The sequence below is a fragment of the Hemicordylus capensis genome, chromosome 2, assembly GCF_027244095.1.
Source record: "Hemicordylus capensis ecotype Gifberg chromosome 2, rHemCap1.1.pri, whole genome shotgun sequence".
Lineage (NCBI taxonomy): Eukaryota > Metazoa > Chordata > Lepidosauria > Squamata > Cordylidae > Hemicordylus > Hemicordylus capensis.
The window spans coordinates 424373074-424394297 of record NC_069658.1 but is presented as its reverse complement, the minus strand read 5'-3'; the positions used below and the strand labels follow the sequence as shown (position 1 = coordinate 424394297).

The following is a 21224-nucleotide window of genomic DNA, read 5'->3' as shown; positions in this document are numbered from 1 at the left end:
ACTGAGAATATATATATATATATATATATATATATAGAGAGAGAGAGAGAGAGAGAGAGAGAGAGAGAGTTAGGAATCAGTTGGTTCCTTCCTCCTTTGTTTTGGGCCTTGTATATTGGGGACACGGCAGATGAAACATAGAGCTCACCTCTTTAACCTCCCTACCTCAGCATCAATTTCCCTGTAGTAGTTGTTGTTGCTGCTTTTTAAATTTTTTTTACTTTTTCTACAGTTTTCTGTTTGTGAACTGTTTCACATCTGTTGTGAAAATCAGACCACTGAACCTGGTCACCCAGTTGTTGCATGGTAGAAAACATAAAGCACTAAACCATAAGCCAGAGGAAAGAATTGAGTGTTTTCAGTCTCATTACTTACCTTTGTATCCCTCTCTTCCTCAGTGGGGCCCAGGGCAGCAGCATACACAACGGCTTTTTAACAGCATACAGCATCAGTCCTAAAAGTATCCTATTTTAAGAGGGATGGTATCTGAGTAGGCTGAGAGACGGTGTTTTGCTTACAATTACCCACTCCCAGTGAGCTTCATGGCTAAGAGGTGATTTAAACCCAGCCTTCCTAGGTCTAACACACCACTTGTTACTGTTTGCAGCATTGCAGAGCTAGTGAACACACCAACTAAGATCATAGTGCTTGGGGTCTAGTGATCTATGCCTATGATGGTGGGTTTATTAATGTGAATCTATACAAAAGGGGTGTGTGGGTTTTTTGTTTTTTTTTAAAGTAATCAGAAGCATTGATTGAGCATACCCAGTCCCCACAAGCCAGAGGTCACCCAACCGGGACCTATGTTGATCCTTCACTTGTGTACATAAGAGGCAAATGTGGGGTCAGCAGTATGACAAATGCCCTTGAGACACTGTCCCCTGTCCCTGGGCTCTAGAGTCTATGCACTCTAGAGAGACCTGAAGCCTAACTTATTTGCTTTCACATCATATGAAGCTCCACGATTTGTAGTTTGGCAGACACAAAGAAGTGGGCCTGAGTATGTCAGATGTTCTCTCATGAACTATGAATCCCAGAGTCCCTTTGTCCCTGTTGGCATTTCCTGTGCACAGAACAGGGTGTGGCAGCAGGAGGGAAAAGGCAAGCACTATTATAATGAGTAATATGTTCTTGTGCTTGTAAATTCTATCAGCAATGATGGCTCCCACCAGAGGTGCACCTAGGTAATTTTGGAGCCTGGACCTAAAGGCCTTTGGAGGCCCCCCTCCTCTGCAAATGAAGCATCATCATGCTCGGCCAGGTGACTACGCCACCTGGAACAGACTAAAGAGGGTTCCCCCGCCCAGGGGCTGTGGAGGCCCTGGACTTTGGCCCCCAAATCCAGGGGTAAGAGCACCTCTGGCTCCCACTATTCCTGGGATCTCAATGTGCCTGATTATTATAGTGCTTGTCGTTCCCCTCTTGCTGCCACACTCTGTCCTGTGCACAGGAAATGCCAGCAGGGAAATGTGACATAGGCAGGCCCACTTCTTTCTGTCTGCCAAACTACAGTACTAGTCAAAGAGTTTCCTGCATAAATGTTGCACATCCTGTATAAATGATGTACATCATGCTCACTCGCTCTTCCCACTGCTCCTAAAGATGGGCTTGGACCAGCAGCTCACTATTTTCAGTGTTGCTTGTATTGTTCTAACAGTGCTTCTGATTGAGTTCACAAATCTCACAGGTTCTGGATCCTTTATAGATACATGGAAATGAATTTGCATAAACATTCTCAGTCGTGCTCTACAATTTAGCTTAAATATTTTCCTTATGGCAATAAGGAAAGTCTTGGTAATAAGAAAAGTCTTCAAGGCCTGGACTGCTCCCCACCCCACAGGCTCCAGTGAAGTGTACCCCCTGCCCATATGCGTGGGCCCTGTCCAGATTATCCAGGATATGACCTCAGTGTGAGGTTCTTTTTGAAATGAATTCTACCTGTCTTCTAGCTTGGTCCTAAAACCAAACCACAAGCAGGGGAACTTCATGTGTAAATCCCTAAAGGGTGGGACAAAGGAACCCATCAACCTCTGTAAACCTTCCTGATAATCAAAGAAGTGATTGATTACGGTGGTTCTGTTCCCAAGAGCCCTTGCATTCTGCGGCAAATATTCTCCAGTTGTAAAGATGGTGTTTGTCCGTGACTTTTCCTTGGGCACACAACGTACAACAGGTGTGATCCAGAGGTACTGCTACTGCATATGTAGGAGTGGTTAAAAATTGGGTCTCTTCGGAGCTGTATGAGAACTATAAATACCTTGAGGTGAAAGGAGGATAAGTTGAGCTTAGCTAAGGGCGAAGACAGAGACAGTATTTCAAGACAAGTCATGGGTGTGTGTGTGTGCGTATTTCCGTGGGCTGTGGGTTCGCCCACGGGGTGAACTCAGCTTTCTCCCAGCTTCACAATTTTAATGACAGCCATACATTTGATCAAACTATACACTGGTGAGTTATCAGTCTTATGCACGCTTCAGGCAGGTGGCCCCCTTTAAAAAGATTAAAGGATCATATGAACATGTATTCATTTATGCTTCTCATCCTTCATCTTGTTAAAAAGAAAATCTGTAAAATGTTTTTTTTAAAAAACGGTTGCAAAACTGCTCTGGGGATGGGAGAGGAGGTGTCTTAGTGACATCACAGCTGCTGCTCGCTAATTGATAGGATCCACTGTTCAGTTTTGCTGCCCATTGCAGAATCAGCCCCCCCACACCCCGAACCTGAGCCGCCCTGAAGAGAGAACAATTATACTGGATTCGGAGAGGCCACTTGCAAACCAGTCCCATTGCTCTACAGCTTTTACATCTGTGTCTCCACCGTAACACAGAATGGGTTGCATTCAGCTAGGAGCCACAAGGGGTCATAGCAGAAGTTATAAGCGCGGGCGGGGGCAGGGGGAATACACATTACATTCTAATGCATGTAACAGTGGTCTGTCATGGCTACTCAGAAAAGCAAAGCCACTTTGATGGAAGGGAATTCAGAGCAGAGAAGCGGCTGAGAGGGAGAGGATACTCCCCTACCCACCATCTCTTTGCTCCAAATCACTCCCCCATCACAAGAGGTTCCCCCCACAACTTGGTTCAAAATATATGTTTGTGAGGGCAAATATGCATTTGAAATTTATGGCAAGAAAGTCACATGTGAGGAAACAATTTGAAGTGGGAAAAGGGCAGGTAGGGAAGGGCGGAGGCACTTTTCTGTTCTAAATTCTGTCTTCTCAGAGTATCAGGGCTTGTTATACATGGCAACATGTAATCTCACACATAGCGAACTCCTTAGCCAGATCAAGGATATCAAGCATATATGGGTAGGTAATAACATTATTGGAGGGCCGAACTACATGTTACAATAAATGCATAGTTTGGGTCTACATGTGGGTTTTGTTAAGTTAAATAGCAGCCATGGGGGAAGACCAGGACCACGACCCTGGTGTGTGGAAAGGAGAGCATTTAACCCTTTCCTGCTATGCTGCAGTCCCAACAACAATTGTGCCCCAGGAGGGAAGCTTCCATTAATGTCAGTCACCAAGGGCAGATTTGGACTTTACCGTGGGCATTTGTTCTTTTTGCTTCCCAAACTGTTATGACTTTTTGCTTTTCCCCTTCCCCTTTCCTTTCTTCTTCTTGGGTTTTCCTGCCTCTTCTGCTGCTTTCTTCTTCTCTTCCTTCAGTTGCTTATATCGCCACTTGGGCAACTCCAACAGGTGCTTGTCCTTTGAGGCCTGCGGCTTGTTCTCTTTGGGAATGGACTGGGCAGATGACTTGGTGAGTTCAATTTTGGGGATACCACCAGGAAAGATGCTGTTGTGGCGCAGGCGCATGGGAAGGGACAGGAACTTTACAATGGTGCTGCGGGGCTGGTACGGCACCAGGACATGGGTAGGCGTCAGGAGTTGGCCATTGCAGGAAGATTCACCAGCCATGGATTTGGCATCAGGATCTGATACATATTCCTTGAGGATCTCTGGCACGGAGAGTCTCTGCTTGCCCACTTCTGGTGGGCTGTCAGGACAAACAGTTTGGCAAGCAGTGGCCACAAATGGGCTAGCCAAGCAAGTGGTCATGCGCACCATGTGATCCATCACGCCATCAGGCTCAGGGTCATGCGGGAAATTGAAAGTGAACGTGGAGCGAATTTTATCTGACAGGCGCTGGGCCCGAGATGTGCCTAGCGCTTGTGCCACCAGCTCAGGCAGGGCGGGCCACTGTGGCAAATACTTGATGCAGAATTGCTCAGCACAAGGACGCTGCAGGAGGGTTCGGATCCGCACAATAGTGTCAAAGCGCCCTGTGAACGCTGCCCACTCTCGAGCTGTCTTTCCTTTCACAGGGTCCACAGCTGTCAGGTCAGCTCCTAGGAGAAATCACAGGTTAAAAAGCCAACTCTGGCTCTCAAGCATGTAGTTCAAAACGGATGCCACAGCAGTGACAAGACCAGATCCAATTTGGCTGTCCACACAGAAAACAAGTAGTATAATGGAAGGACTTTCCACTCATGAGGACTGAGGAAACTGATGTCCACATTGCAGAATAATTATGTACACAATACATTGCAGACTAATTGCACAGTTGAAAAACTAAGTAGAAAAGCTGTGTGCGTCTTAACTCTGGACTTGAGAGGTGCTCTACAGGATTTCAGTCAGGAGTCTTTCCCAGTACTACTTTCGGGGTAGGTCTTACTTTCGGGGAAACAGGGTATCTGGAGATACCTGAGACTGAACCTGGGACCTTCTGCATGCAAAACAAATGCTCTACCACTGAGCGACAGACTCTAATTTCTTAAGGCAGTGGGAGAGGAAGCAGCCACAGCTTCTCCTGCTCATCCCTCCCTCCATTGGTCTTATTGTATTCCCTTCCCTTGTCTGCTGTGCTATTGGTTACAGCCAGTGGGGTGCAGGACCTGGGGAAGAAGCAGCTGCTGCTTTGTCTTGCACAACAGCAGGGAATGTAAACAGACAGCACCGATTTCCAGGTTACAGACAGACAACCATAAGTGCAGCAGAAACTGGGGAGTTCGGTGTAACCCTGGTCATTGGGATGAGGAGGAAGCAGGTAATGGGAACTTCTAAAGAGTGAAGCTTTTATATGAACATTTGGATGGACTAATCAGTGAGAGCTCTCTCATAGCTTGTTTTGGCCAAATCTCAGTGGAACAGCACAGTTATAAATGATGGATGCTCAGGGTTTGGTTTCTCTTATGTTTCAAATCGACTAGTCAGTTCAGGTCTGGTGATCAGAGATAAATATAGGCATTAAAACAGGACATTATGGTGTTCTAGGAGTTGTACCACATGATCAACCATAATTCTGACCAGTGCCGGTTGTGAGATCTAATGTTCTCCCTACAGAAATTATCAAGGGCCATAGGGGAAAGTGTAGTCAATACAACTTTCCTCCTGTCCCCCCAACACAAGTTGCATCTACTCTGTTTATAAGATGTTTGGTGAGGATTTCAAATATTGGAGGCAAAGAGAATTTAACTCAGTAAGATCTGATCACAAGGGTCACTGGGTGTGTAGATGGCCACTTGATTCCTTTTCCTAGCTCACATACTCGCATGCCTGTGCATGCCGGCCTTTGGGGTTTGTCATGAGCACAATATGTGATTTAGCAAGTTAGTGTTTTACCCACATTAGGAGGATTTGTAGTAGTTAGGAGAACTTGCAGTAGTAGGTGTGCTTGTGACTAACAACTGGGACAGTTTGTTCACTGTACCTATGGTCTAGTCTGGGCTGGGAAAAGTGACTGCTCATATACAGTGCAGTTGTGTAAATTAGCCCTAAGCCAGTAGTGGGGCCAGACCAGCAGCAGCCCATGACCAGCAGCCCATGACGCCGCCGTGGCCTAGCTCGCCCTGCCCCCTATGTCTGACATCAGACGCGGGGGTTAGCCACTCCCCTGCATCTGACGTCAGACGTGGGGGGCAAGGTCTGGCTCCTGAATGGGACCGTGTGGCCCCATTCAGGAGTTAGATTCAGGCCAGCGCTGCATTCACAGCGTGGCCAAGAGTGGCTCTTCCCTGCCTTAAAGGCAGGGAGAGCCTCTACTGGCCACGCTGCGAACACAGTGCTGGCCATCTAACTCCCGAATGGGGCCGTGCAGCCCCGTTCAGGAGTTAGATCAAGGCCAGTGCTGTGTTCCCTGCCTTTAAGGCAGGGAAGATCCGCTCCTGGCCACGCAGCAAACTCAGTGATGGCCATTTAACTCCTGAATAGGGCCATGTGGCCCTGCTCAGGAGCGAAACCACCAGCCCCACATCTGACATCTGTCGTGGGGTGTGTGTCAGGGCCGCGAGGTGTGGCCCCTGAGGGGCGGCGGTCTGGGTTCTTTGAACCCGGTCGCCCAATTGTGGCTATGCCCCTGCCCTAAGTCTAGAGGGATAAATGAAGTTCTTATTTTGCTATACCCTCTTGGAAATGTTTAGAACATAAGAGCAGCTCTGCTGTATCAGGCCATGGCTTATCTAGTCCAGCACTGTTTCCCATAATGGCCCACCAGATGTGCCGGGGAAGCCCGTGAGCGGGAGGTTAAGGAATACCCTCTCTCCCATCATTGCTCCCCTGCAACTAGTATTCAGTCTCTGAACCTACAGATAGCATACAGCCATTGAGACCAAGTAGCCACTGACAGACTTGTCCTGTATGAATTTGTCTCTTCCCCTTTTAAAGCCATTTAAGCTAGTGACCATCACCACATCCCATGGCAGCAAATTTAATCAATTAATGTGTTGTGTGAAGAAGTATGCCCTTTTGTTCTTCCTAAATCTCCTGCCAGTCAGTTTCATTGGATGACCCTTAGTTCATGTGTTGCGAGAGATGAAGAAAGACTTTTCTCTATCCATACCTTTCTTCTTTCATGACTCAAACAACAAACAACAACAACAACAACTACTACTACTACTTATATACCACTCTTCAACCAAAGAGCAGTATATACTGCTCTTCAGCCATATAAAAATGAATAATATATTTACAAACAAACAAAAAACCCTTCACTCATGTTCAGTAATTTGCAGCAGCTCAATCCCAAGTGTAGCGGTGCAGTGGCCCTATAGGGTGTGACTATTTTCCTACAGGCTGTTGTGTGAGTCTCAGAGCTGTATACCAGATGGCTTTTTCAACTCTAAATGAGAGATCAATCGAGTGGGGAAAATCAGACATTGCACTGCCAAATAACTCTTTCATGTCCCTCATCACACTATTCCATTGGGTAGAGAATGATGGACTCTGGCATCTCCCCAATTCACCAAAGTTTCATGAGTTGTTACTTTTGGGCAGTTTTGGGACATGGTCTCATTTGCACATAACAGGAAACTGAAGTTGAAGGGGCCAGAAGTTGCCAAACCTGAACGTCTAAATGTGTGAAACTCTGGTCCTGTACGGAAAGCGACCCAAGATTTTGCTTGCAAAACTCCAATTTGAAGTCTTGGGTTGTAGTGAGTTTCTCCACCCCTATCGGAGGTTTCCAGCCATCTGCAGTACATCTGAACAGGCTGAGCACCTCCTTCTCTCCGGCTGTGATTGGCTGTCCGGGCTGTCCTTCATGCAGGAAGAAAGCCTGCACAACCAGTTCCCCCTCCTCTCTGCAGTCTCCCTGAGAGCAGAGAGCCTCCTGTCCATTTTGATGTGAACTTGCAGACGCATACATGCAGAATAGAACGCTTCTTTACTGTACGTATTGCCACAGAATAAGAATTCAAATGGGCTTTGTGCAGAGTGTTATCGGGTTCAAGTCAAGTCTTCCTCCACTTACACTCTAGTCTTCTCCCTTGCCACTTCAGCTCCCATAGCTGTTCAGTATACCATGGAGTTAGTTTTGAAGCAGAGTGGAGAAGGTGCTTAGAGGCGACAGAGTCTACTGCCCTGGTAAGCTCCCTATTCCAGGTTTCCATCAGGGCATCAACAAAATCACTGGCAGAACCAGCTCTAAAACCCTCCAAGTCCTCTTGGAATCCTATAGAATCCAACAGCCTTCTTGGGAAAACCATCCTAATACGTCCTACACCCCTGAAGAGGGGGGCTGTGGCCATGAAACCAACCATAGGAACATAGGAAGCTGCCGTATACTGAGTCAGACCATTGGTCTATCTAGCTCAGTATTGTCTTCACAGTCTGGCAGCGGCTTATCCAAGGTTGCAGGCAGGAATCTTTCTCAGCCCTATCTTGGAGAAGCCAGGGAGGGAATATGAAACCTTCTGCTCTTCCCAGAGCGGCTCCATCCCAAGTGGAATATCTTACAGTGCTCACACTTCTAGTCTCCCATTCATATGCAAGCAGGGTGGACCCTGCTACCACAGGACCAGCTCTCCTCTTTTAACCAGATAGTGGTCTGTCCATGACAATGGAGACACTCTAGGAGTCTCCACCTACGGAACACCACCCTGATCTGAGCAAAAGACCAAATTGAAGGTGTTACCACAGTGTGTTTTGGACCCATGACCAGTTGGGATAGGCCCGTAGTTGTCATGGCTGCTACGAACTCCCAAGCTGCACCAGACAAGCCATCCCCAAAGTAAACATTGAAGTCACCCAACACCAAAAGCCTAGGCAACTCCAACACAAGCTCGGCGGCCAGCTCCGTCAGCTCAGATAGGGACTCCATTGAGCAACAGGGTATTCGGTACACCAGTAGAATCCTCAGTCTATCCTGAGTTCCTAGGCCAAGACACACACACTCAGTATGGTCCAATTGTCTCACAGGGATCCTGGTAAAGGAGATGTTACTCCAATGGATCACAGCCACTCCACCCCTGCCCCTAACCTGCTCCACCCCTGAATACCCAGAAGAGAGGAGCTGAGGCCATACTGGGCCACTAGCCTCCCCCAACCAGGTCTCAGTTATACAAGCTGTCGGCTCCCTCATCCATGATCAAATCATGGATTATTTTGAACCAAGCTGGCATTGCAAAGGAGCAAGGTCAGGTTCTGAGAGTGGTTGGAACTTCTTACCGAGGCGACAGCCAGAAGGGGAAACAGCTATTACATTTCTGGTCTCCCTTCCCCTGTAATGACCTGCTGACCTGCCAACGCTAAATCTTCTATTCCCCACCACTACTGTAAGAGCCGCCCCAGAACCCCCAGAAGTGCCCCCTAATCCCTAATTAGAGAGGGTAACTGAGGGTTAGCTGCTGTTGTGCTTCATAGTGGCCAGCAGATGGCAGTAGACACAAATCAAAAAGACATGTGTAATGCATTTGGCTCAAGAATGGGGGTCAGTGGCCAGAACTTCTGGTTTCTGTCATTAGTTTTGGAACAGGCTGCTGGTGGCCAGTGCCAGGACTCCACCTCTGTCTCTGGATAACCAGGCTTATAAGAGGTTATGACTAGTGTGAGTAAACCCGTGCTGTCAAGAGCTGAATGAAAAGCCATCTAGGGACCCATTTTGAACTTGGGATGAACCCTTTACTTTTGAACAAGCTCAGGCTTTTGTTTTGTTTTTTAAATGTCCAACAAGGAGTACTATATTTGTTTTCAAAGCTGATTCAGTGTGATAATGATAGCCCAGCCCTGGGTTTGTTTACACAGGTAAGGCATTCCAGGGTGTGTTGCTATCACATCCCCCATGGCATGTTTGTTCTGAATATGGCTCTGCCTACCTGAGGTACCGGCCATGTGGCTACTTGTAATGTGAGCTATCCAGTGGTGAAAACTAAAGGTGAGAAGAACTCCCAGTCAAACAGAGGCTTCTCCTTCCCTTGATTGATATCCAGGCCTGATTGTAGGTTTTTGAGGGCTCAGGTATCCATGGGGCCTCTTCCTACCCAGTTTTTGACCCCATCCTACCTCCGCTCTTCATGATGGCCTTCCTACTCCACAAGCCTGGCTCGCTTCCTGTTCCCCTCCCCACGTCATGGATCCACTGTAGGATGCAGACCATAACTCTCTTGGCCTCATTTTAGCTCCATTGATGCCAAGGGGCTAAAAGGAGCATTAGAGAATAATTGCCCCACTACTCCCTCTTGTGCTCCTTTGCACCAGGAAATGGGAGATTGCCCCGATGCCTCTCTGTGATATCACTGGGGTCTTGGGGGCAACCTTCCACCTCCTTACGGAAGGCAGGCCCTGGAGGTAGTGGAGTGTCATCCTCTCTCACTCCTTTTAGCCTTATTGGCTCCTTAGAGCACTAATGAGTTGCATTCCATTTCTCCCAGTGCTGGTCCCACTGAAAAATGTGAAATGGTCTCACAGTGACCTCTCCTTTCTGGTGGGAGAAGCATCTGGCAGCAGCAGAACACAACTCTCGACCACTCAGAGGAGCATGAAAGCAATGGCAGCACCAGAAAAATAATGAGGTGTTTGTGGTGTGTGTCCGTGTCCCATATGTTAGATTTCTGAAACAGAAATGGGGGTGGGGGGGGCAGAGAACTACTTTTCTGAGGAGAAACTTGCCCCCCACCGCCCTCAGGAGCCACCCTTGCATGAGAGAGTTGTTCTCTACTTGCCTGTGGGCACCCCTCTCATTGGCAGCTGAGCTCAGAGGTCCCTGCAACAACAAAGGGGCCTCAGCCATCTTCCAATGGGAGGGGAGCTTGGAGGAGGAAACAGAGCAGCACGTCTCTCTCAAGCGCTGGTTCCTTTCCTGTTGCCAGGCCCTCCTCCCATTAAGAAATGGGAGGCCACCCCAGGGTCTCTGAACAGTGGCGGGCCCTCTGCTGGCCTAAGGCAGGTGCCAGGCCCGTTGATAGGTTTCAGCTCACGTTTCACCCCTTGAAGGGTTAGCTCTGGTTGTGGTAACACTGGACCGGCTAATGAGGAGCATTCTACCTGCAAGGAGCAAGGCTGAAACACAGTCGTTCCTCCCTTGCACGGCAGCCTTCATGAGTGCAGTCAAGCCCCGCATATCTCGTTTCTCAATCTCTATCGCTGGATAGTAGTTCAGAAGATAGTTGAGAATGGTGATGTGTCCTTTGTGGCCAGAAGGAAGAGAAAGAAAAGAGCATTAGGAATATAGAGCCCTTCCAGAAATAGACATTTACTACAGGTGGCACAATTAAAAGACTGATTCTGAAGTCTAAATTGGGCCTTTCAACCCATGAAGGCGTCCAACCTTTTATTAGACCGATTCAGATCATGTCTATCAGTGAATTTATAAGAATCATGTCTATTGTGAATTTACTGTCACAAATACAAGACAGCAGTTTGGTTGTAATGGGTCGAGAGACCAATGCATACAATTTTTTCGCCATACCTAAGTAAGAAAAGATGCATGAATTGAATTACAATCTCCCAAATTGACTCTGTGAATTGATCCGCATTATACATGTTTTTAGAGTAAGGGTTTTGTGAATCTCCAGAATTCTTAAAGCTGAAGTTCAGACAGAGGAAATTCTCACTGATTATTTTATGGAATAGAATGCTAAAATGGCAAACATAGCACTTATTTCAGCTGGTTGTTGTTTTTTAAAGGTCACACAGAATTCCTAGGCATGTCTAACTTGTCGTTTCAATTTCAATGGGACTTCCTTGAGTAAATTTAGCCAGGATGTCAGCCACTGAGAATTCTTTAGCTGTGATGTGAGTCTGGTTTCACCTTCGGCTTCACCTTATCAATTTGAACGATAGGTACATGCCTGCCACTCAGCTATCAGGCTTGCCCCTCTCCCCATGCTTCTGATGGATGCTTTTTTTTTCTTTTCCATTTTTAAAAGGGCTTTTCCTTTAAACAAAGGAAATGTTCTTTTAAAAATGAAAAGCTGCTTTGCGGATTGGTGAAGATTTCTTAGGGATATTATGGGCCTCAGCCAATTAGTGTGGTGCCCTGCTGCTTTTTCTGGAAACCAGCAGAACTCCACCCCCACCTGCTCAGAGCTTGACCTTGCAGAGGGAAAGGTATATTTGAACTGAAGGCACTTCTGAAGCAGCCCCATTCTCTCAAAATGTTATGTCTGCCATCACCTGTTGTTTCATATCTACAGTTCAACTTTTCTGAATTTAATATATCCAGTAGTTTTGGAGTCTAAATCACAGCCTGCACCAGCAAATTACACAGGACCACACGAACAAGTAAATTAGGAAGGGAGGACAATATGAAATGAAATAACACCTCTGTAAAGTTTTGACCTCAATTCAAAAGAGACCTCAGTTCAAATGTGCATATTCAGAATATTATCATTTTAATCTTTGCTGTGAGGATACCCTCCAGCCGTAAATATTTATCATTTCTTTACTACACTGATAGCCTGCCTTTCCTCCATCATGGAATTCCAGGTGACTTACATGAAGCCCCCAGGTGGTCACTTATCCAGGTACTGGCCAGATCTAGACCTGCTTAGCTTCAGCAATAATAGCATTTAGCATTTGTATCACATGCTCAAAGGGCTTCCCATGAATTAGCTTGTAAGGATTACAACGACCCTGTAAAGTAAGCAAATATTTTTGTTATCCCCCCATATTGCAACGAAAGCTAGGAGGGAGTGATTTGTCCAAACCTCTCTCGTGAGTTCACCAAAGAGACAGGATTCACCAGAGAGAAGTCCTGATTGCTCAGTCTCGTAATGCTCCGTCTCTTAATGCCAGCCCACCTTAGTACAGCAAAATGGCTGTATTACGTGGCCCTTCATGGAGGAATGGAACTGGATTTTGGAGATCTTGCTCTAACAGAGCAGGAAATTGCAATGCAATGCCACTCAGTCTAACCACCTGTTTTCCTATACACATATATATGGGCAGGAAATCACAGCTTTTTGAACTGGAGGAGAAGAGGGCAAAGAAAAGGCCCAAAGCTCCCAAAATTAATGAAAAGCAGCTTTGGGAGGCTGGGATTCTGAGTGGCAGAAAGGAAGTGGGGATGCTTAAATCTTCCCCCACCAGATAGTCCCCCACTCAGAATCACTCCAAGCTGCTTCCCACCCCACAGGGAGTTCCATATACAGTAAGTGTTTACAGCAGTAAAGATGTATCTGGAACTCAGTGTGTGACGGAGAAGCAGCTTGTGGAGGAGGGGCAATTGTGAATGAAAAAAAGGGGGAAATGTCCAAGGGTGGGGGAACTGTTGGGGCTTTAGGGTTGGTCAGATACAAGTCATATGTACTCGTCACTCAGCTGCAGAAATCAGAGCTCCCTGGGGCTTTTACACTCAGCCAACTTTACCACATGTTTACTGGGAGGCTTTACCACAAACACGAAGTTGTCCCCAAAAAACGATGCCAATAGTGGATCTTTTTTACCCTGGGTATAAATTGGGCTACACTCTAATGCGCAGTGAAAAAACCCGAACTGAGTGTGAACTGCTCCCCGATAACTCGCAGGGACTTCGGGGTAAATCTGGCTGATATGTGAATGCACCCCCTCCATTCTGGAGGAGATGCGAGTTAAAGGGCTTTAAAAGCCCTGTGTGAAAAAACATCCTGGCAAATGTAAGATACATATGGTTCTCACATCCACACAACACTTTTAGGGTACCCTTGAAACATCTTTGGCATATAAGTGAAAACTAATACAATACATTGTATTAGCCCCTGGTGGCGCAGTGGTAAAACTGCCACCCTGTAACCAGAAGGTTACAAGTTCGATCCTGGCCAGGGGCTCAAGGTTGACTCAGCCTTCCATCCTTCCGAGGTCGGTAAAATGAGTATCCAGAATGTTGGGGGCAATATGCTAAATCATTGTAAACCGCTTAGAGAGCTTCCAGCTATAGAGCGGTATATAAATGTAAGTGCTATTGCTATTGCTATTGCTACATGACGAATGTAGATGAGAATGCTTCATCTTGACACTGATATCTTTCCATGACTGACAGCTGCTTAGCATGACAGTATATTAGACCTGAGGTTCCATCTCTTTTAAATGAGCTGATTTATAACCTCTGTACATGTGTACAAGCAAGCACACACTTTCACAGTGGCACACCAAATGTATGTGCATGGCACACATGAAAGGAATCCTAACACGACTTTGCCGTTGGGTTCAGGGGGAGAAGAGGTTGGTCATTTCTGAATTCAGGTGGTTGGCTTTCAGAGTTAGTGGGCTCCTGCTTTGGGGCAAGTGCCGATAATGTCCAGGGGGCAGGTGGTGCTGCTGAATGGCATGTTAAGTCATTGATGATTTAATTCGGTGCTAATCATGTGTCGAGACCGTGAAAACACAGACTCCCAGTACTATTGACAGTGGGTTTTTCAAGCCATTCTGAACTGTGGCCTTTGTGACATCAGCATAAATGTAACCATTGATACTTCCTTCTTAGCCAAACAATTTGCAATAGTGAAGTGTGTTCATTCCTTAATATAATATTATGAGCTATTAAGTTCCACACGTAACTTGTGCACAACATCAAAAAGCACTCCATTGTTTTAAAATACTGGCCAGATGCCCATCATTATTCAAACTATCCATGTTCCTGGATGTTGCCACTGCCCACAGTATGAAAACAGTACTTTCCCTACCTGCCTGAGCTGCTATCATGAGTGCAGTGTTTCCATCATTGTCCTGATGATTGATATCTATGTAGGGGCATTTGCTAAGGAGAGTGACAATGTCCACGAAGCCCTTGTAACACGCCACCAATAGGCCGCTCTGTAGAGGAAAAGGGAACAGGTGTTAAGTTGCAGCCAGCTGAGCAAGTGATAATACCCAATAGGTTGGCTCTGTCCTGCCCATCCACTCCTTCAGGTAGACCATTTTTAGGATGCTGATGCTTGCCACACCAGGGCTGACACCAGTGTAACACAGTCACACCCCTAGGCTTCTTCAGCAGCAAACTCAAAACATAGGAACATAGGAAACTGCCATATACTGAGTCAGACCATTGGTCTAATCTAGCTCAGTATTGTCTTCACAGACTGGCAGCGGCTTCTCTAAGGTTGCAGGCAGGAATCTCTCTCAGCCCTGTCTTGTAGAAGCCAGGGAGGGAACTTGGAACCTTCTGCTCTTCCCAGAGCGGCTTCATCCCCTGAGGGGAATATCTTATGGTACTCACACATCAAGTCTCCCATTCATATGCAACCAGGGCAGACCCTGCTTAGCTATGGGGACAAGTCATGCTTGCTACCACAAGACCAGCTCTCCTATTAGGTATTAAGCACCTTAATACCATTTAGAAGCTGGATAGGATGCAGCAGCAACAATAGTCACTTCCACAGTCACTTCCACAAATAGTCACTTCCACAGCTCATACCCCACTCCATTGCCCATTTTGTAACACTGCAGTGTTGATTGACATCAGCTGTACAGGGAAACTACCAGTCAGAATGTAGGAATAGCTGGGTGGCCACAATATCACAGAACACACACACACACACACACACACACACACACACACACACACACACACACTCTTAATTGACCTCCCTAATCAGAGCTTTCGCTGGGTACTAAGCTTGTAGATTGGAACCTATTAGCCACAGGCTGCTCAGGAGAACGATTTGAGTCCTGGTAGAATGCCAGTGTTATATTCATACCATTGCACACAACATTATTGCATTGTTGTCTGTGTGGGAGGAATAAGCATCTTTCAAGGGAGACACAAGCTACAGGAAGAGAAGGATGCTCAGCCCTCAAAGAAATATTTCTGAAAGCCAAAAATTACTTTTGGAGGGAAGGCAGAGCAGTGAATATTGCTCCCCCTCCTGCTAAATGTGTGATTGGCTTCATGGCAAGCAGGGGTGGAGCCACCATTGAGCAAACGGGTTCAAAGAACCTGGGCTGCTGGCAATCAGGGGCTGTGCCTGGTGCCCCCGCCATGCCCCACGTGTCTGATGTCAGATGCAGGGGGTACGGCTTCGCTTGCAAATGGGGCCGTGTTCCGCATTTGAGAGCAAATACTGGCCAGTGCTGCGTTTGTAGCATGGCAGGGAGAGCGTTTCTGGCCGTGCTGTGAATGTGGCTCTGGCTGGTAGAGGAGTGGCTTTGCTTGCAAATAGGGCCATGCACCCCGTTTGGGAGCAAATACTGGCCTGCGCCGCGTTCACAGCGCAGCCAGGAATGCTCTCCCTGCCTCCCACGCTCTCCCACGCAGGGGGTGTGGCGGGGGGAGCCACCGTGGTGGGAGGAACATGGGCCTCCAGCTGGCTTCCTCTTCCACTGATGGCAAGCATACAGCCAGTGCTTGAGCTGAGCTCCGCAGTAGCCTCTCTGCGAGGGTGCAGTCTTTCTCTGCCACTATAACACTGTGGAACATGCCGGCCATTGTTTGGAAAGAACAAATTTAAAATGCCACATTACACTTTGTTTTGTGTAAGCTCTTTTACATTATAAAATATTCCTGACAGCCAGTGTTCCCTCTAACAGGGATTCCCACGTTGTTGACTACAACTCCCAGAATCCCCAAGCAAAAGCCATTGCAGCTGGGGATTCTGGGAGCTGTAGTCATCAACATCTGGAAATCCCCATTGAAGGTAACACTGCTGACAATTATTTGCAGTAAATTCTTGGGAGACATTGTCAACAATATTCAGAGCAAGTATTTAAAAACATTTGCCTGTCTCTCTTGATATTGCTTCCTGATGTGGTTGTATCACTAATCACCAGCAGGACGGGACCAGTGTCAGAGATCAGCCAACTCCAGCACTGGCGGATGGCCCAGGGCCATCAATGGCCTGTGGATGACTCTGGAGGCCCTCGTGGACAGAGATGGTGGCTACCAGCACAGCCTCCAAGCAGCACTCCAAACTGCTGCCACAACTGCGGAAGGTAAGCCTCCCGCAAACCATCTGCCTTTACCTAAAATGCAATGCTCGTCTCTGTAGTAGAGTGTATTTAACAGCCCTGAGGGAATGGAAAGGGTAATCGTTGAAGGAGGGACTTATATCACCGGAGGTGTCTGGGAAGAACAATTCCTGTGCCATTGGTATGTGTTCTGTAACATGGCTGATTATACCTGGAGCTGATACTGAGTATGTTCTGTCTGACAATTACCTGTTTCACTTTTGAGAAGAAGCAAGGCCTTCTCCATTTTTGACAACGAGAGGCACTAGTATGATAATTACAATAAGTGGCAACAAGGCCTGCGAGAACCTTACAGTTACATCACTCCCCACTATGACATCCCGTGACGCAACAGTGGGGGAGGACAGTGCATTATCAAAAGGAGCACGGCTAGCCTTGTCCCACCCCCACTGTGGGGCCTTGCAAGGGGCATTTGGTCAAGGATCCCCCACAGATCTTGCACTGGTACTGTCACCACTGATGTCATGGACGCTTGCTGATAAGCATCTGTGATCCTTCTGTGTCCACAGTCACATGCTATAAAGCATGGGGCCTGTCAATTGCGAAGGAAGCAGTAATTGTGTGTGAGGCTATTCTCACGACCCACCAAAACTGGGCTAAGGGAGCCCAGCCCAGTTTGGGCAGGTAGTGTGCTGCAACAGGAGCCACATGGCTCCCGGTACCAAGCCTACTTAATTGCCCCCCATTAAACAAGGTGGGTGGAGTGCGCGTTCCGCTAACCCTGTTTTGCTGATTGTGTGTCTCTGCGGTGCGGCTCCACACCTACTCATTAGGCTCTACTGACGGGGAGGCTACAACAAGCCTTCCGGCACTGGGCAGCTCCCCAGAATGCCCCGCACACTTGTGCGGGGGCATTCTGAGACTTCCGGAGGCCAGGAGGCCCCGGATCCCCACCGCCCCATCCGGATCTGTGATGGAGCCGGTAATCATGTAGGCGGCCAATCCAGCCCCCAGGAGTACCAGAATGATCTGATCCAGCCATTCAGAATGATCCAATCCGGCCGCCCAGGGCGAGCTGCCTGCTTGTATGCAGAGAGAGTGGGTCAAGCCTTCTCTCCCTGCAAACCCCCTAGGCTTTCCACACTGCTCATGTGGAGAGCCTTTGTGGGGGCGGGGCGGGGGGGAGAGGGGAGAAGCATTTCCCCAATCAATCCTTTGCACTGGGAGACTGCTCTCTGATGTCCCAACATAAGTGCTTCCTTGAGGAGAGAAATCTGGATCTTCCACATCAACTGAGTAACAGCTGTACATTTAAAGTGCTAACTGCGTATGATTACAACACGACCCATGGGTTAGAAGTTGGGCTAGATGTGTATAAAGTGGAAGAGCAATTTAAAGCTGAGAAGTGGAGGTGAGTGGGAGGGTGAGTGCTGCTGAACCCTTCAGAGGTGAACCTCAGGAAATACTAGGAAAAGTTGTTTACTTTACAGAAGCTCTCCAATTTGCTTAAAGCATTTGGAATATGGTATATTATTTAGCATTACAGGCAAATAAAAACAAACCCAAAAAGTTTAAGAGCCAGCGTGGTGTAGTGGTTAGAGTGCTGGACTAGGATGGGGGAGACCAGAGTTCAAATCCCCATTCAGCCATGAGACTTGCTGGGTGACTCTGGGCCACTCACTTCTCTCTCAGCCTAACCTACTTCACAGGGTTGTTGTGAGGAGAAACCTAAGTATGTAGTACACTGCTCTGGGCTCCTTGGAGGAAGAGCGGGATATAAAATGTAATAAATAAATTCAACCTGGTGTCACAAAATCTTTAACATAGGACAATGATCTTTGGCCACATCTCACACACAAATAGTTCTGTTGCTGCTGCTGCTGCTGTAGTAAAAGAATGCTCAGTGAGGGATTTGTGTTGTGCTCTTTATTTCTTCCTTGAACCCTTCTCTGCCTGCTAGCTTCTGCTTACAAACCCTTTTGCGGCATGCTGTGGTTTTCACACAGAAGGATTTACTTCCATTTTTGGGGTCCCACTGAGGGTCACAAAAGACATGTCATGGGCAACAGAGTCAGGGCTACAGCACAGGGAGTTTAGTCCTTAGTCCTCTGACCGATTCCCCCAGACAACTTGGATCGGGGCCATGCTGCTGGGTGGAAAGAGTTAGGCCCACTCCTTGCCCCCTGCATCATATTCCCAATCCTAACCAAGGGTTCGCCATATCGGTTTCATTAAGAAAAGGAGGCTAAGGATTACACTCCACACATCTGCAGCCTCCAATTCGAACTGCCACCGCCCTGAGGCTGCTTTTTGAAAAAGAAAAAATAGATCAGGATCCAGTCGTGGAACTCCCATGAGAGAAAAGCATCTGAAGAAAGGCATTTGAGAGCAAAAGGCAGCAGGTAGGAGGAGGGCTGCACTGGAACTGAGCTATGTTTCTATGAGTTTCAGTTGCTCAGTTGAAATATGCACATTTCGTGAAGGAAAAGCTTTTGTCAAGCAGCAAGTTGCACACCCCAAAGCATGATTTTCTCCCCTCATCATGGCTTGGACAGACGGGTGCCAAAGCCCCCCTAGATGAAGGGTGGATTAAATCTAGGCATGTGGCAGTGTATCTACCTGACTGTTTCACCATGCAACCAGATCAATATTAGCACCTGATGAAGGGAACCATGTTTTTAATGCACTTTGTTGTAGAAGGAAATTGATCTAGACCACATGACAGAGCAATTGAAGGACCACTGCTCTGTGCAGACATGTTCAATGCAATGGCTGGCTGGAATGATTTACGGTCATCAGATGTGACTGACAGCAATGCCAGGGTTGGTTTATTGAGCTAGAAGTGCCATTGATCCACAGTTCCATCTTAACTGTTGACTGTATCCCATTTCAGCCCTGCCGCCTTTGTCACCCAAGGCCATTCCACCACAAATGTATGTGCTAGATCAGGGTCAGAGGTCCAATTACCCGTCCATTGATGTCCAGCTCCATGACTTCCTCCCTGGTCACCCCCTTGTCAAGTTTCTCCTGTAGCAGCTTGGCATCGTTCTTGACACAGCGCTGGTAGAAGGTGAGCTCTGCGCCATCATCATAGTCAGCTGGAGAAGGCTCATAGACAGGGTAGACAGAGTCATCAGAGAGGATGCTGCTGGTGTCAGACTGGTCCTCCTCACTCTTGCTCTCCTCCTCCTCCTCCTCACTCTCTTCATCCTCCTCATAGTGCAGTTCTGGGTCTGACTCATCTAGGGTGGATGATGTGTTGGCGCCTCGCTCTCCTTCTCTATTGGCATCAGTCATCCAGCCCACTCACAGCAAAAGGTGCCTGTTGTTTTGACTGCCCATGGTCCTTGCTGTGACAATGGCCTTTCCTCTTTTACTCTGCACTCCTCTTCAGTTATGCGCTGCTGGGGATCTGCAAAGCAAAGAAGAAGATCAGGGTAAGCCCTGCTAACTGGGCAAAGGGGCACCATCTAAAGTGGTTGCTCTCTTCTATTTATTGGGGTGGGGGAGATATTAGATATTATCCAGCCCAGCGTAGCATTTCTCCCAGAGGCTGTTTGCAGATGTCTCCCTTCGGCTAATTTTTAGATGTGAGCCCCTTTGGGACTAGGAACCATATTTCCATTCTTCTTGCTATGTAAACAGCTTCGCGATGAGAACCTTTTGGTTGAAAAGCACAACGCACACACACATACATACATAACAAATTTGCCACCTGCCATTGATATCATTTTCCCCATCAGAAAGTAGACCCCTCCCCAAATTATGACTTTCTTCTGAACATTTCATGAGTGTGGAAGTTCTTTTAGTCTCTTAATTGTTCTGAGCTCAGGCATCTGTTGGTCACTGTCCTCTACAGTAGGGCTTTCCAAATTGCGTGGGATGATCAGGCTTCCTCCATAAGAAGATCAGTCACGGAGGGCAAGCTTTCCTGAAAGGCAGCTTGCCCATGACTACCAACTCCCCTTATGCTATGCACAGCTAGAGGAAAGTATAGGGTGTTTCAGAATGCTCTTTCAGTTTACATGGGGTGATCAGTGAGGCCCAAAGAGATTTAACTCATGTGGCATGAGTGCACCCTATGAGAGGTCCCAACTTTGGCTCCCCAGGTGGTGTTGGAAACTCCTCATGTTTCAAGGTTTTCCATCAGACAAATCACTGGGGCAAGGGTTCCCTTATGACAGGAAGCTTGAAGCAACTGATCTCACATACAGTCCAAAGGTGACCATACCTAAGTCTTATTCATACATCTAGTATCAGTCTGCATGTGTGATCTCTAGGTCAGTTCAGGCACTCTCTCTCTCTCTCTCTCTCTCTCTCTCTCTCACACACACACACACACACACACACACACACACACACACACACACACACACACCATTGCATTTGTATGCTGATCTCCTGAACCACTTCTGTACCACTTGGGGAGCTGCTCACACAAGTAGCTTACTCTGTGGAGTTGTGCCCACATGGCTGTGTTTCCAGGAGTGATCCATGCAGGTGGCTGAGCATATGAATGGATCATTATGAGTTCAGTCGGACTAGTGGACTGAACTAGGGCTCAGTAGCTGTCCCCAGTGCAATTCAGTGTTGTTCTTTCCAGGAAGAAATGAAACTTGGCCTA

The 21224-nt window shown here is 47.4% G+C and overlaps 1 protein-coding gene across 1 annotated transcript; it reads right to left on the bottom strand.

Moving 5' to 3' along the window:
• Window positions 1-2458: 2458 nt before the first annotated feature.
• Window positions 2459-20006, bottom strand: ANKRD33 (ankyrin repeat domain 33). Its single transcript, XM_053298122.1, has 4 exons — window positions 19568-20006; window positions 14380-14509; window positions 10763-10903; window positions 2459-4353 (listed from the first exon to the last, which is right to left on the bottom strand). Exons 1-4 carry the CDS (start codon window positions 19895-19897, stop codon window positions 3581-3583), a joined length of 1374 nt encoding a protein of 457 aa, XP_053154097.1. The 5' UTR covers window positions 19898-20006; the 3' UTR covers window positions 2459-3580.
• Between the last annotated feature and the right edge of the window lie 1218 nt (window positions 20007-21224).